Raw genomic sequence first — 17,042 nt, forward strand, 5'->3', positions numbered from 1 at the left:
GTTTCTTCGAATATTACGTACCGTAAAACGGGTGAGTAGGTTCCGCGGGGAGAGGTGGATTATGAATGGGGAGAGAAGGATTGAGAGGGGGGTGAGAAGGGATTTTAAGGCTACTGCTACAAAAATAATGTATTCTATTTTAAAATGGAACTATAGTAATACGCACAATAAAAAAAATCGATCCAACAATCTTCCAAAATCACATTTGTATGAAAACCCCTCTCACCCCAAATACGAGGCACTACGGGGTGAGGTGGGTTTTCCTCTTTATCGTCAAAGTTGTGAAATGGAACTACCCAAAGTAAAATACAAACGTCCGGAACATTTATTATATACACCATTCAGCTTTCATATGTAAAAATAAAATGTTATCGAGGTTTGAATTTCAGTTTTGACCCTACTCACCCCATTTTACGGTACGAACGAGTAGATGTTTTACTGCTTTAATGAAAAAAAGCATGGTTCATTGTTCGTGTTTGACAAATTGGCCGAATCGATCAGGCTAGAACGAGGCTAGCGTTAGATTAGCCAATTGGCTGGTCACCGAGCTAGTGAAAGTGGCCGACGAAGTGGAAAATAGCAGCAAGATCGAGCGTACTGCTTCGCATGGAATTTCACTGCAATGCTTTGCATCTATTCTGTGGCTGGCATGTACACTTTTTTTAGATGGCAAGGACAGATATGAGATGCAAGACTGCGTTCAGCTTGTTATTGTAACTGTTATCTATCGTAAAGGGTCACCGAATAATAATGTTGCATCACATAGATATGAGCGCTACCATAATAAATTTATGAAACCGATTACCGTTCTGATGCGTCGCGACACAACACCACACGACATGTCAGACAAATGTAAATCCAGCTTTTATCATGGCACAGGTGATAAAAGTATACATGTATGACAATTGCACTTACTACCGCTTAAAAAGCGCATCAATATAATATCGATAACATTGTGTAAATTTCGTTTCCGATCTGTACCGACAAACATCGAGAAATTTCGAATTCGAATCACAACCCTTAGATATAAGCATTGTATCCTCGTTAGAAACGCAGGTAGCCAGTGTTAATGATAATTTTCCGTACTCGTAAATTATTGAAGCAAAATTAGTCACATAATTTATCAAACCAAAGTTAGCTGTAGCTGTATAACTTTAGCGTGAATAGGCCACCTTTTTACAGGGACATTGACAACGGCTTCAGCAAGAAATTAACGCCAAAATGCGGGACAACATGTTACTTTATAAACTAATGATTTATCACTGTCGGCCTATGTTAGTATAGACAAGCTTAATAATTTAAGAGGAAAGGGGATGATGTCACGTGACTCTCCGTACAAAAGTAGTCAATATTGAAGTGAAAACTTCTTTAGCGGCGCTGAGCACTTTTTGAGGTGGGGAAAAAATTATAAACTCGATTCAGCGTACCGCGTAACCCGTAACGTAACGCTGACGTCATTTGTGTGACGGACAATCGTAAACGTCATGCGTAAGTATATTAAGCAATAAAGCTCAATGTTCTAATCTTGTACTGGCTGAAATACGAGGATCTCACAGTTACATTCTAACTTTATATCACTCAAATATAATTCAATAAAGCTACATCCTGATGAAATCGCTAATAAAAGTGAACTCTAGTACTGGTGAATAAAACTCAAAATATCATGATCAAATATATTTAGATGCGAGGTCTGCAAGGTAACTTTACAATTTCTATTCGAATTTTAAACAATTAACACTACAAATTTAAGCTCACTGGCCAGCAATTTCGGAACTAAAGTTTTTCAATAGAAAGGAGGATGGGTCAATTATACATAGTCATTGAGTTTTCACTTCTGTCGGCAGTCCCGGAGTGCAAACCGTTGTTTTTTTTGTATGGAATTAGTTTTTCACTCCTAACTGTATAATGATACAAAAAAATCGTAAAAAGTCGTAAAAACGACCCCTTCGTTTATAAAAAATCCATCGAAAACGAGCACTACGTTTTTATGGAGAAGCGTTCGTCCACTATCGGTATTATTTTGAAAAAGTGTTGATTTTGTGTTATCTTAATGTTATATTTATAATAAGCGTTAGTGTCCAAAGCCTCTATAAAAAATAGATTAAATAAAAAAAAAAATAAGCGTTTTAAAAATATACCTCATGCTTCCTAAATTTAGGCACGATCCTTAATAGTTGCTAGTTTTAAAAGCAGTATATCATATCGCGTCCGCGCATAAAAGCTAACTTTAATATTCGCTCCACCAAGAAACCTGATACAACTTTTAGTATAATAAATCCAGAGGTCAGGAGAGTTCAAAAATAGTATAAAAGAAACTTAGCCTATTGTTAAATCGGTAGACTTGCGCTTAAGCACTTGACCTGAATCTATTACAAACGCCAAGAGGAAAAACGTTTTGTCGAAACTTGAAGGGTGTTAGGGACCTTTTCTGAGACTTTCTGCGCAACTTAAGTAAGTAAGTTAGGGATTGGGTAATTTTCTAAAACACTTTTAGTTTTATTTAAGGGTGCGAAAATGTCGTACTTACCCGATAGTGAACGTAGGTAGCCCCACTAAAATTGGGAATGAGTTTGCCTGTGGGATCATCAGCCCCTAAGAATCTACGTGCTTACTAAAATGTATACAGAGCGATAGTTATTTCCGAAAGTGCGGAAAGTAGGAAATTTGCAACGAGTGATATCGACACGAGTTGCGAATCACCTACTTGCACGTGTACCTATCGCAGAACATTTTACAGTACATAACGGCTGTTTACATTTTCGATATATGTACTTAGGCACGGAAAGTGGTAGGCACCGCACTAGTACGGCAAAGTAGCACCATACAATTAATGTATGAAGGTATAAATGAATTAATTGTTGATCTGTTTCAGATATTCCCCAAATGTTTATTTATTATTAATTTATTAATTCATATCTAAAGAAAAAAGTTCAAAGTTATATTAAAAACGTTCTCTCAAAAACGTCACACGAATTGAATTCGTTTTCAAATAAGAAGGTATATTTTAACTTCTTTGCGTACAAAATTATTCTAGACAGGTAAACTAATATCCTAAAAGCCTTTCTAGTAAAGGAGATTAATGTATGTAACTCAAGAGATAAAATAAAATAGCCATTGAACGGACATTGTCTCGTATGATTTGTATTTAGTAGGGATCATACGATGTTTTTTAACTCATCTAAATCTAAACGAATAAAAGTGATCAAACATTAATGTATTACGGTGTTAGTAAGTAAAGGTCCACCAATAAGGTAGGAATTTGAACAGGTAGGTATGATAACACGACTGAAATACAATTTATGTACAAATCAATAGCATAAATTCGTGTCGTTACGACCACTGTGTCAAGAAGAAGAAGAAATAAAAGAAGTCATCATTCAAAGGCCATGTTAAGAGTATGTTACCTTAAATCCAGTATTTTAGGTAGAATATTAAAAAAAACTGTTATTTTTTGTATGTTTTGCACGTAGAAAAATACAATATGTTAATTTATTGTAGTCTACTTTGAAGTGTAATTTATAATGATTGCTTTGCTTTTTATAGGAAGCACTTATTTATTCAACAAGTTTTATTAAATAAAAAGAAATCAGTTTACATATTATCTGTGTAGCTAAATTACATGAAATAATGCAGTTTTCCCACTTCTTTTAAACCATCTGATTGGATACCTACCTAGTACTAAAGTCGCGAGTGTAGTTTGGATAATGGAATTCCTAACCGCTTGGCTTGGTTATATATTATTGATTCAATACTAGACAAGGATGTAAGACATCGGTTACACGCTAATTCTGGCGTCAGTTCAGTCCATCATGACGAGAGAATTATCGTGTAAAACTCGGACTGATGGTTTGGTTAGGACTGATGACAATTTAATATTTTACGGACAGGTAATATTCGTCAGTCCATTTTAAATGACAGAAAACTGACAGGAGACTGATCGTGTAACGTGTAGTTAAGTACCTATAAGACATTCGATCATGATTTTAATGAAATAAAAATGTTTGACACTACTCGATCGATTCTGCTACATCAAGAACAACCGTGACATTTTAAAACTGATTTAATGTTAGTGTTGTTGTTATTGCTCAATACTTCCAAGTCCAAACAGATTTTCAATTGTCACTTATGGTTGTTAAATTTAGTGTGATGGAGAAGAGCTTGGCACGGTATCGTCTCGATATATTATCATTCACCTTGATAATCTACATCCTTCATAGGTACCTACCTAAATACATATAGCTACTTATTTTTGTCAGCTTGTGTCATCGTAATTTTTAAACGACTTGGGTTGGGTAACACGGAAAATTTGACAATGAATACTCAATGTCTAATCAGATTTATTGTGGTCTACTTTGAAGTGTAATTTATAATGAACGCTTTGCTTTTTTATAAGACGCACTGATTTATTCAACAAGTTTTATTAAACGAAATAGAAATCAGTTTACGTATTATATTATCTGTGTAGCTAAATTACATGAAATAATGGAATTTTTCCACTTCTTTTAAACCATCTGATTGGATACCTACCTAGTACTAAAGTCGCGAGTGTAGTTTGGATAATCGAATTCCTAACCGCTTGGCTTGGTTATATATTCTTGATTCAATACTAGACAAGGATACGTCAGTTCAGTCCATCATTCTGGTCAGAATGACGAGAGAATTATTGTGTAACACTCGGACTGATGGTTTGGTTAGGACCATAGAATTTAGATGACAAAGAACAACTGTCAATCTTCAAAAGTGTGACCAAAAATTAAATGCAAGTGTGTGCGTAAATAGTCTATGTGAGATCAAAAATAGTGATGTCATGTTACAACATATTAATAATCTGTCGATGTTTGATTGCTTTATCGACTACTTTTTCAAATGTGTTATTTTAAACACTAAAATTCTATGACATTATGACGTATAAATAACACTTGCACTGCGATTGTCATAAAAATCGTTGCAGACTTATCTTAATGTAACTCTTACTGTGTTGGAAAGTGAAGTTATCATGACACGCTAAACATGAACACCTTCAAAAAAAGTATAACAATCGTTATTATTTGAAGTCGGTTATAAAAGATAATATCTTAATGATGTCTTGTGAAGAAATAATTACATAGCTATTAATATACGACAAGTTATCGATACTGTCATATGAACATTTTGTCAAGCCCTAGCATAAACTAACAGTTTATGTTTTTACACAAAATATTCTAAATTATTGACTAATATGATAAAATATTAGCACGGAACGGAAGAAAAACTTATAATGAACTGTATAAACCGGCTTCTTACACTTTTTACTCTGTTAATTTGACAAAATATCGCTATGAAAATTTCGCTCGGAATATCATAAATCCTCTGAAATGAGTATTGGCTTGGATTATTTGGACCTGTGACACAACAATCCGGCACACTACAAGACACCATCTTCACTGAATTACTTTATTTAATACTTTTCGTCCTAATCCGTGTATATTTTTCAATTTGAAAATTACCGTGATACGCTCTTGGCCGTCCGCGGCCGTCGTCAAACTCAAAAGTGGTTACGTTTTCTCATTGGTAGTCTGACTCTTTCGCACTCATGGGATGTTCATATACGTGATGGCTTCCTTTTCGCACACTTAAGGTGTCTGTCAAGCGTGAGCGAATCCTAGGTCTATGGTTAGGACTGATGAAAATTTAATATTTTACGGACAGATAATATTCGTTAGTCCATTTTAAATGACAGAAAACTGACAGGAGACTGATCTTGTAACGTGTAGAGTCTGTGCGGAAAGAGAAGAGTCGTGGAATGTATGGGGCCCAATACATTCCACGACTCTTCTCTTTCCGCACAGACTCTAAGTACCTACAAGACATTCGATCATGATGTTAATGAAATAAAAATGTTTTTTTTTTTTTTTTTTATTATGCATGGGTTTACTCATGGCCACAGACTAGCCGAGGCGTAGACGTGGCCTACGATGGAGCGAGCTCGCCCAGAAGGTGCCTGTTCACTCTTGATTTGAAGGTTGCCGGGTTATAAGAGCACGGAAATATAGACGCCGGCAAGGAATTCCATTCCTTGGCAGTGCGCATAAGGAAAGTAGAAGCAAAGCGCTTAGTGCGAATTGGCGGAATATCTACCAAGTAAGGATGGAAACCGGCCGTGCGTCTAAAAGTCCGATGGTAGAATGGGGACGGTGGAATGAGCTCGTGTAGCTCTTGGGCACACTCCCCGAAGTGCAACCTGTAGAATACCGACAGGCTGGCGACTTTCCGCCGATGGGCCAAAGTCTGAAGCTTAGCCGTTAGCTTCTTGTCGCCAATCATCCTCCTGGCTCTGCGCTCCACTGAGTCCAAAGCGGCGAGTTGGTATTTAGCTGAGCCATCCCACAGGTGGCTGCAATACTCCATACACGACCGGACTTGAGCTTTGTAAAGTGTTAGAAGCTGTCCAGGTGTGAAGTATCGCTTCACCTTATTTAGGACGCCCAGCTTTCTGGCCGCAGTTTGTGCTTTAGACTCAATGAAGCTGCCGAAGCCGAGGACTGAACTCAGCTCCATGCCGAGGAGTTCCAGGCTGTCGGTAATAGGTACAGATGCACCCCGGAAAGAAGGAGTCAGGTCGAATGGACTCCGTTTTGCGGAAAATAGACACGCCTGCGTTTTGGAGGCATTGAACGTGACCAGATTGTCACTACTCGATCGATTCTGCTACATCAAGAACAACCGTGACATTTTAAAACTGATTTAATGTTAGTGTTGTTGTTATTGCTCAATACTTCCAAGTCCAAACAGATTTTCAATTGTCACTTATGGTTGTTAAATTTAGTGTGATGGAGAAGAGCTTGGCACGGTATCGTCTCGATATATTATCATTCACCTTGATAATCTACATCCTTCATAGGTACCTACCTAAATACATATAGCTACTTATTTTTGTCAGCTTGTGTCATCGTAATTTTTAAACGACTTGGGTTGGGTAACACGGAAAATTTGACAATGAATACTCAATGTCTAATCAGATATAATAAAATAGCATTTATTTTCAGGCCACTAAGTCCCATGGATACATATTATAGGAGTTATTCATAAATGTTAGTCAAATCTAACAATCCGTTGATGATCAGTGGTCATGGTCCATCAAACGAATTGATTTTTCTGTTTGTAAGAAAGAGACAACATTTTACAGAAGTTTAATGTTAGAGGTTGCTAAGTTTTATGAACAACGCAGTTAATTATTAAAGCCTCTGCGTTAATTACCCAAAGGTCGGAATAGGTTAACTATATTATAATACCATCCGTTAATGACTACCATCATTTTTTAAAGCCTCTACACACTGTATACTCAATATGTACTGTATACTTACTCTAAAAATCTTTATAAATACGTACACCTAGTCCTTGCAACTGCAATATACCTAAGCCGTTGCTAATATTGACTCAACTTACGTGGTAGGTTCATCCAAAAATATGATAGGTGGGTTGCTGACAAGTTCTAATGCAACGGAGAGCCGCTTAGACTGTCCCCCGGACAGGCACTCGGATCTCGTGTCCCGGTGGTCCCAGAGACCAAGGGTCTGCAAAATTTCTGTTACCTAAAACAAAATTTTATATATAGGTACTAATTTTACCGTTCAGTGACAGAATAAATAATAGTCCGTGAGTAGCACTCACATCAACCCGTGGCAGTAGACTGTCTACAGATATATAGACAAATTGTAGTTCGATTAGCAACACGATGACGCAAAGTTCATAATGCTGGTGTTTTGTCCTCTGTATTGTGTATGGGTGCTAATCAATTTCAGCAAAACAACAAGTAGTTTAAAGAGACTAATTTTGACATTAATTAAAATTGTATTTTTTTTGTTACATCTAAATAAATTCGGATTAATACTGTATTCGAGATTACAAAAGACTGAAACAGGGTAGTATGTCTTTTGTAATAAGTAGCATATGACTTGGGAATTAACAAGCAAAAAAAAAAATGTACGTGTTGGTTAAATTGTATGTAAACAATGCAATTCAGTTGCCGCACTGCAACTTTTTAATGAGCACTATTCTCCGTGAAATTATTTCTGAAGTGACCAATTATTGTTGATTTACCCTCTACGCTTTACAACTTCAATGTATTTCTATGATCCTACAGCGACTTAATTAATTAAGAGTACCCAGTTAGAATAAAAAACACGAATAAGGATGCTCCCATTAAACGACAAAATAATTCATTTGTATCGTTGTGGGTTTTTGGACTGCCAATAAAAAGGGTCTTGAACAAATCTAATCCCGCCTAAAAGGATCTTATCCGGCTCTAGCCAACAAATCCGGAAAGGCCGGTGTAAAACCGGTTATCTATAGAAAAAGGCAAGTACAGATAAATGGAGTCCACTTAAAGAAAATCGTTGGGAGCATGACCCCGATGCCAAGATGACATAAAGGCGTTCGGCCTCGACCGTATACACTGATTAGAGTACGGTCAAATGAATAATGACTGATAGAAAAACGCAGTAACTAACGTTTTGACATATTCAATTTGAGTTTACTTGAAGTTGTCTGCGAGCTATTAGGGGAATAAACTACCTACTAAATAGGTTTCATGTTTAATAAGCCGATGTTTGGTACTTAATATGTTTATCTCTTGTTTGAATACCTAGTTTAGATTGTGATTTTAATTATATGGCTTGTACTTCATGAACTAAAATTGCTCGTAGAAGGTTGAGTGTGTATTAATATTGCTGCTAAAATTAGAAATATGTAACTAAAATAAATAAATGTACATTCATTACCACGATAACCGTCATTGAAATGACGATCTTGCAATGAGGTAGGTATCTGCATAGATTTATTTCGCACGTGAAATATGTTACTCACGATAAGATGCTTTTCAGCTCTACCAAGTTCTTTGCCCAACTTGAGATCAGCTGCGATCCGCATAGCTTCGATGACCGTCAGCCGCGGCTGCAGCATGTCGTCCTGCATAATGTAACAGCACAGTTTCTTGAACACGTGCATGTCGCGCGCGTGCCCGTTTACTGTTACTCGTCCGCTTACGTTGTTCGAACTGTTTAGAAAAAATAAAAGATTTTTAGAGACTTTATTACACAGATCGGTCTGTTTCCACACTTTGTAGGTAAGGCATACGTGATATTCAGTGACGTACAATATAATGAACATTTATATGAAATGAGCAGAACTATTTAATTAGAATACTGAGAATCAATCATTAAATCCTAATATTTTGTACCAACGCAATAGGTAAAAAGAAAAGTATCATACGATTATGATATTTTTTAATATAAAGAACTCGCAAAAGAATTGCTGCCTCGAAAATATGAGTTATATAACCATGTGTAATCTGCAAACATGACGTCGACTAAACAAACCTGCTACAATGTGACTGCACGTTCGCTAACTTCGAAGTGAAACGTGTGAGTTAATTTTACAAGTAGAGTGCAAATTTTAGCTGAATCGCAATTGTTTAGAACTTTAAGCCAGTTAGACTCGCGTCTGATTTACTTTTATATGACGGTCTGTTATAGTGCAAAAAGTTTACGCTTATTAATAGACAGATGGATACATTGGCAACAAAATTGGTTCGAGAGGGATATGTTATTGGTTAAAATTGTTACCAGAGCATTAATTAGTATCTCCAGTTTTTTACGATATTCATTAATTCAAGACTGAACTAACAGATATTTTAAGTTAAATAAAAGCTTTGAATTCAATGTAATTCAATGTTAGTATGTCTCACAACAGTTTAAATTCGACGAAGAAAAGCTTGTAATAAAACACATCCTTACAGTTCCTATAGATACAAGAAGCAAGGGATGTTAAACTTATAGCACAACCGTGTGGCAGTCTGTGAAACAATAATGCTTCGTGCCGTTCCTTTTACGATTCATAACTTTGTTTTACCACCACACAGCGCTATAGACAAACTACCGCGTTTATTTTTTATGTTAGCTGATGTTCATATATAAAAGTGAATTAATAATAAAGTATTGCAGCTTATACAAACTATAAAAAGGAATAAATCTGAATAAGTACATATCTACATATGTATGTGAAGGTTAGCTGGAAGAGAGAGGGATAAGTACCAATTCTGGTTATGTGCACTAATACACTACACTACACTACACTACACTACAACTTCTTTTACATATTGTTAACAATCGAATGTGGTTTATCTTTAAGGATGTAAAACTTCAGAAATGACCTAATTACATATATTTGTAAAAACAATATTGTCACTAATTAAATGTATTGTTTATAATCACTTTATTGCAAAATATGGAAGTCGTGCGCCCTTCAAGTGATGTGTGCATTAAATACTATTTAAAAGCTCGATTACTTTAAAAAAAAAAAACTTAGTCTTGTTGACCTAGAAATCCTAGAATACATACATTTTGTCATTACAAAAAAAATCATGACATCAGGAGATCTTATCAAAGTGGTAGTCGCTTTTTCAATATCACGCAACCTGCCTCGTCATTACTCGGTCTAAAATGTGCTTCTAGCACATAGAAATTTTACCCTCAAGTAAAAGTTAGCTTTTAGTACCTAACAGTGTCAGCGTGATTTGGTATATTTTCTCGATTTCAAAGTCTGGTCTTCAAATAAATATCACAAATTCTTGGTTTAAAACAACTAATAAACTGACCTTTCCCAGGTAATTTTGTCCACGTTAAGTCATTAAAAACTTCCAACCTCATTTTCATCACCTAAGGGCCACTTGCACCATTCACTAACCCGGGGTTAACCGGCTAAACCTTGGAGTTACCATGGTTACCAGTACAATTTGACACTGTGTTAACAGTTTAACCGATTAAGCCCAGGTTAGTGGAATGGTGCACGTGGGCCTAAGAGGTGTAATTTATGTAAATCACTAATTTCTTAGTGAAGCTCTACAACATTCTTCATCAGTTTAAGCTGTGCGTTGTATGTCATGTGTGCTATATACCTATGTACGAGGTACGAGTAACGGAGCTGTTTAATATAACCGAAGTAAAACACGTATAAAAGCCTTGTGCATCAGTGTATTATACAAACTTTCAGCAACTTTTAAGTTTTATCACGATGCGAGAGCTACATGTTAGTTGTTAATTATTTTTCAAATAATATACAGTTTGTAAACACAGCTTTATCTATCAAATAAAAATTGGAATCAAAATCAAGAAAATGATACGGATCCGCAGAATCTTTTCCATAAAATATGATAGTAGGCGTGGATAGCGGTGGTATTGGTCTTCCGAAAATCCAGAATTGAGTTGTAGCAACTATGCGGCGTATCGGACCTTTTTAATAAAGAATGACCATCTTTATTTATTACAGTAACTTTGTCGCCTGAATGTACGGGGTTCGGTTGCGTCAAATCCGGTAGTTCTGATTTTTTTGCAGACTTGTTTATGATGTTGGCCCAATAAATACTTAATCCAAGTTTGTGACTTCGAGCGACGAACGCAATCTTGTCAAAAATCTAAAAATCGCGTAAATTTCAGTATTTTTTTAGATTAGGGCGATTATAACCCTAAAGGACTAGTTTTTAATAATTCTCGGGACGTTTTTAAAATAGACTAAATTTGCTACAATATGTGACTAGATTTGATTAAAATTGTCTCTGTAGTATCTAATGGTTTCCAAGAATTTATATTACTTTCGAACTTGAATTCATAGGCTTAGTACATAAGTGCAATAAGTATGCACTTTAGTCTCAAGCGATGCCACTTGATACGATTGTTCCTAAGGTGAAACAAAGCTGATTTGGACGGTAGCCACGAGATCGTACCATGCCTACCCCCCCAAAAGGGGAGGGGGAGGGAATTACTTCCTGCTTTTAGCAACTAGGGCAAGTTTTAAATCATTTTGATATAATTTAGATCTAAGATCATTTTCATATGATCTAAGAAGTGTAATGTATTACTCACGCATAGCCTGCCAGTATGTTCATCAAGGAGGACTTGCCAGCGCCCGAAGGTCCGAGAATGCAAGTCAGCTCACCCGATCGAAACTCTCCTGATACATTGTGCAGAATTGTGTTATCCCCTGGAAAGAAGTATATCCCTTTATATAAAATAATTATGCATCTATATATGTCTATCTATCTATACATTTGTGTATCATTTAATGATACACAATTGCAACCCATTATTTACGATTTTATTAGTTTGAAGACTTAGTAGTTGCCTCAAGGAAACTTGAGCCGTTCGTAGTTGGTAGTCCTATCTTTCAAATATCTATACATACATATATTTGTTATCATGTGATGAAAACAATTATGTCAAGTAAACTGTGCACGTAGGCAACGAAAGGTAACTAAGTAATAATAATATACTCTGACGGTTTTTACGATGATATAAAACGAATTGTCACTTCGTTTTATTATAGTGATAATTGAAATACTGAAATGACTCATGAGCCGCACTTATTATACAGTTATAAATGTTAATTAAGTAATATACGTAATCTAAAGATTAACGAATGGAATGTATAGTAAATTAGCATGTGTTTAATAATTATAGTTTGTTGTAAGATCATTAAATTATTGAGTAAGGTCAATACTGATAAGTGTGGCATACGGGTACCTATAAATAATAAGGATGACTAGGCCTTCACATTGGGGTCTGTTTACCGCGGGTCCATATTGGGTCGCATAATAATTGATTGTCCTAATGTAATGTCACGCATAAAACTCATTTCGCATAATTGTTATTGTGCTGGAAATATTAACATTTCAGACAAATTATAACACAAACCTAACCTATCCTATTCCACACAACCTATGCAACATATTTTCGAAAATACTTTCTGTTTCAGCTGGAGAAAAAAATATGCGAAATGAGTTTTATGCGTAACATTACATTATGACAATCAATTATTGTGCGATGAGATAGGATCCCGTTTACCGCCGTTTACACATTGGTTAGTGTTTATTGCTAGTTAATAAATTTGCTACTTGCGTTTAGTGGCAAATGTAGGTACTTATGTACCGCAATAACACTAATCAATGTGTAAACAGGCCCCAATGTGAAGACCAGCCACACTTAACCATACCTACTGACCTTGAATATACCCCGGAACAGGTGACGCAACAGAAAACTGTGCCACGAAATGTTTATTTAGCTCTTAAAATTTTTATTATTACTTTATTTATCTTAGGTCTTAGGTTAGGATTTTATGATATGAATATAAAAGTAAAATATAAAAACACTTACAAAACAGTAAAAAATACATATAAACACATTATAAATAAAAACATATAACATATAAACACATTATTAGAATAATGATATATAAATCGCTCTAGTTGCTATTTAAGAGTAGGAAGAAATATAACTCAGATTGCGGAGAGCCGACCCTTTCCCCCCCTTTTTAGGGGTAGGCACGGTAGGATCTTGTGGTTACTGGGACAAATCAGCTTTGTTTGACCGTAATAATAATCGTGCCAATCGCCTGAGACAAAACTGAAGTGAATTCAAGTTCAAAAAAATAAAAAAAATTGACATACTTTATCTCGGAAACTCACATATCACTGGCATGACTACATATAGGTACAAATCTAGTAGTATCGTATTATAGCAAACTTAGTCTACTTTAAAACCATCTTGAGAAAGTACTATCAAAATCTAGTCCTTTCGGTTCATAAACCACCAAAACTAAAAAAAACCGAAATGTATTCGGTTTTTTCGATTATTGACAATGTTGGGTTCCGCGCTTATTGTTAGAACTTACAAGTCTGTAACTATCAGAACTGTCGGATTTGGTGCAAACTGGACGCAAACGACCCCCGTTACAAAAGGCAAAAAAGTTACTGGATTAAAATGTTGTCTACGGTTTTCTAATAATTTTCTGGTGCTTTATTTCGTGCATAATGTGAAATAATTTATTTTAAATGTAGGAAACATTCCCATTAAAGTTAACGAATTGTACATTGTGCACATTTTCTTTTTGAGAAATAAATGTCTTTAAACCGATTTAAATTCTCATTCATTTGACTGTTCTAAGGCAAGGAAACACAAAGTTTTTAATGCTATTATACCTACAAAACTGCAAGGAATACAGGTTTTCTGGGTTACAGAAAGCACTGACAAAGTGCCTTTGAGCTAAATTATTTGAGCTTGCAGCGGGGAACATTACAAAGTGTAAAAGACGCTTCATTCATCCAGCTCAGAAACGGCGAAATTATTTGACGGGATAGTTATAATAAGTATTTATAGTCTGAAGATAGCTTGAAATTACTTGACCTATCTCTGCTACAGATACATAGTTTCATATACTCGTATCATGTTATGAAAGTTAGGTATATTAACTAGAGCTAATAAATTTGTGGGACAATTTAAACTGAATTATATATCATATAGTTACCAGAGCTATTTGATTGTGAGGCGTACTCAAATAATTATGTATATTTTTTATAAATTATCCTATCGTTGTCCCGTCAATGAGTTCCTTTTAGTTAAAAAGATATGTTACGAAATACTACCCAAACTTCATTACATTTAATTCCACGCATACAAAGACGCAGACACAGTTAGTGTAAAATATACATTTTGATAAACACAAAGAAGATATGCACAGGGTTTATGAAGGCTCCCATTATCTTACAAATAATTTTATGGCAGTTCGTACTATCTACGGCCTACCCGCGGTTATTTGCAAGGGTCGAAAACCCATTCTATATAACTAAACCGTTATTTCAAAGATAGGTTTACCTACTTGCACATTATCCTTGGTATAGAGCTTTTAGTTACCTACCTACTGAAGATGTGAAGAACCGAGTTTTCTCTTCAACGACTGGACAGTGGACACTTTGCATTCGTATATGTTTTCCGTGATTGAATATCCGTGGTTTGTACCCTTGTACCCCTTCACCCTCTCTGGTTTACCCCGGTGTGACAAAAAGAGGGTCACTTTATTGATAGCCCGCATTCTGGGTGACTTTTATCGCTAAAAATATTTCTTTGCAATCCCGTTAAATTACTTAGTCATAATGTGTCTATATACCTCGTTAAGATGGCGCTAACGAAAAATTGTAGTTATTATCAATATAAAAACGCCCACTTCAAAATCTGAATTTCAATGAAATTTAATACAAGTTGTAAACAAGAGCAAATTAGAGTTAGTTACTGTTAACTTACTGTTATTTATACGTCATAATTTCATCGAAATTTGCCGTTTAAAATAACACTTGCACTGCGTGGGCTATCAAAGTCGCTGCCGACTTTTCTTGGTCCAACTCTACAAGATGAAAAACGTAACTTCTCGTACCAAAAAATCCCAAAATAAGCTCAAAAAAAAATCCCAAATTAATTCCTAGTAAAATCGTCATTTCACACAGTTACATTATACAAAAAAAATTATGAAAGTAGAACAGTACGCGACAGAGTTAAGTAGCAGTAAAAGAACGAACTAAAATAGCTGATACTGCTAGAAATTCATAGCGGAATTAATCAAAAGCGTCGTCCGTGAGATATTACGCGGTGCTTTCGAGTCGTTAGCGCGGGTTGGGGTCGCTGCGGGCTCATTTGAAAACAGTATTAAAATATACAGTTAAGTAAGCAATGAAATATATCAACTAGGTGAAGAGTGTTTATGTCGATGGAAAGGAAAATATTTGGGTAATTGGGCATTAAAATCCCCAAAACTTATCTTGTAGTTTTCGTAACTAAATATGGTGACAGCATTCATGTCGTTTAGACTACAGAGCGTCGCTAAAAATAATCTCGTGAAATACTGTACCTTTATCAATTTGCATCAGTCAGGCAAAATGTAAATATGTATAAATAATATAAATATACAAGTACCTATATTAAGTAGGTCGCTTTTGCAGGTGTTAATCATGCGGATCCATCACTTACTACTTAATTAAACATATTAATGAGATATGAGACAGCTATGGTAAATTGCAAATTGTAGGTAATAAGTAATCGACGTTGAAAGCATTAAACACCTTTTGTGATATTAAGTGAAAAAGAGTTGTTCAATTCTGTGGTATAGTTTATTATAAATGTAATTCTGCTAATTAAGTAGAGTTCAAAATTGCATTCAAATATGTTCAATAATCCTTGATATAAGTATATATATATCAAAAACCGAATTATATTTTTTGGTTCTAGAAAATTAATTGTAACACATATGATATAAGGTAAGTGTTATTCCTACTTCCTACAGTTCGAGTCGCAGTTATTTGTATCATGTGTTTTCTCGGAAAAGATATTGCTTTTCTTGTTTAGATATGATGTTAATTCTATATGTAGCACAAGATAAACTACAGTTAATTACTTAACCTAAAGACCCGAGGGTTCTAGTTCTTAATCGGTGTCCTAGTTTAGCAAAGTAGGTTACTTATAATAATACTTACCTAGCTAAGGTAATTGGATGCTGTTGTAGAACTTGCTAGCAAGAGTCTTTTAGGTATTATCACGGTATTACATAATATGCAGCGGAGTTCAGACATATATGTCAGTTCAGACTTGAGGTGGGTTTACAAGATATTTACGAGATATCTAATTAATAAAGACATGCATTGGAGTATGTATTCATTGCGCATCGCTGTCTACAGCCTGGCTAACGGCTCGATTCGGGAAATGAATTAGAGATTCACTAGATATGAAATAGTAAAGATATGTGACGTTCCACGACAAAAGGTACCTTATAGCGGCTGGCACCGCGATTCGGGAAATTAATTAGAGATTCACTAGATATAAAATAGTAAAGATATGTGACGTTCCACGGCAAAAGGTACCTTATGGCGGATGGCGCTTATTACCGCAATAATATTGGAGCGGCGTTAATAATAGCGGAAGCGCCAACCGCCATAAGGTACCTTTTCCCGTGGGACGTCACATATCTTTACTATATCGTATCTAGTTAATCACTAATTCATTTCCCGAAACGCGCCGTAAGAAACAACCACTATTCACTGACCTTGGTCCGTTTTAATTGTCCATTCGCAAATTACTTAAGTACCGTCATGGGTTTACGAGTATGTATATTTCAAAGGACTACGAGTAATGATGAGCAGTGGTACAATTTGTAAAATAATAAACAATTATATTTATTTAAAATTTTGT

The 17,042-nt window shown here is 35.4% G+C and overlaps 1 protein-coding gene across 1 annotated transcript in view; it reads right to left on the reverse strand.

Moving 5' to 3' along the window:
- The window catches only part of LOC134664618 (ATP-binding cassette subfamily G member 4-like), a 144,358-nt gene that overhangs the window by 59,649 nt on the left and 67,667 nt on the right, over positions 1–17,042 (reverse strand). Inside the window, exons 2-4 of the mRNA XM_063521351.1 lie at positions 11,898–12,015; positions 8,845–9,034; positions 7,426–7,571 (exon numbers count right to left, since the gene is read on the reverse strand). Coding sequence (XP_063377421.1) covers positions 7,426–7,571; positions 8,845–9,034; positions 11,898–12,015 — 454 coding nt within the window. The remainder of the gene's footprint in view (positions 1–7,425; positions 7,572–8,844; positions 9,035–11,897; positions 12,016–17,042) is intronic.

This window comes from Cydia fagiglandana, chromosome 1 (assembly GCF_963556715.1).
Source record: "Cydia fagiglandana chromosome 1, ilCydFagi1.1, whole genome shotgun sequence".
In the NCBI taxonomy this organism is placed as follows: domain Eukaryota; kingdom Metazoa; phylum Arthropoda; class Insecta; order Lepidoptera; family Tortricidae; genus Cydia; species Cydia fagiglandana.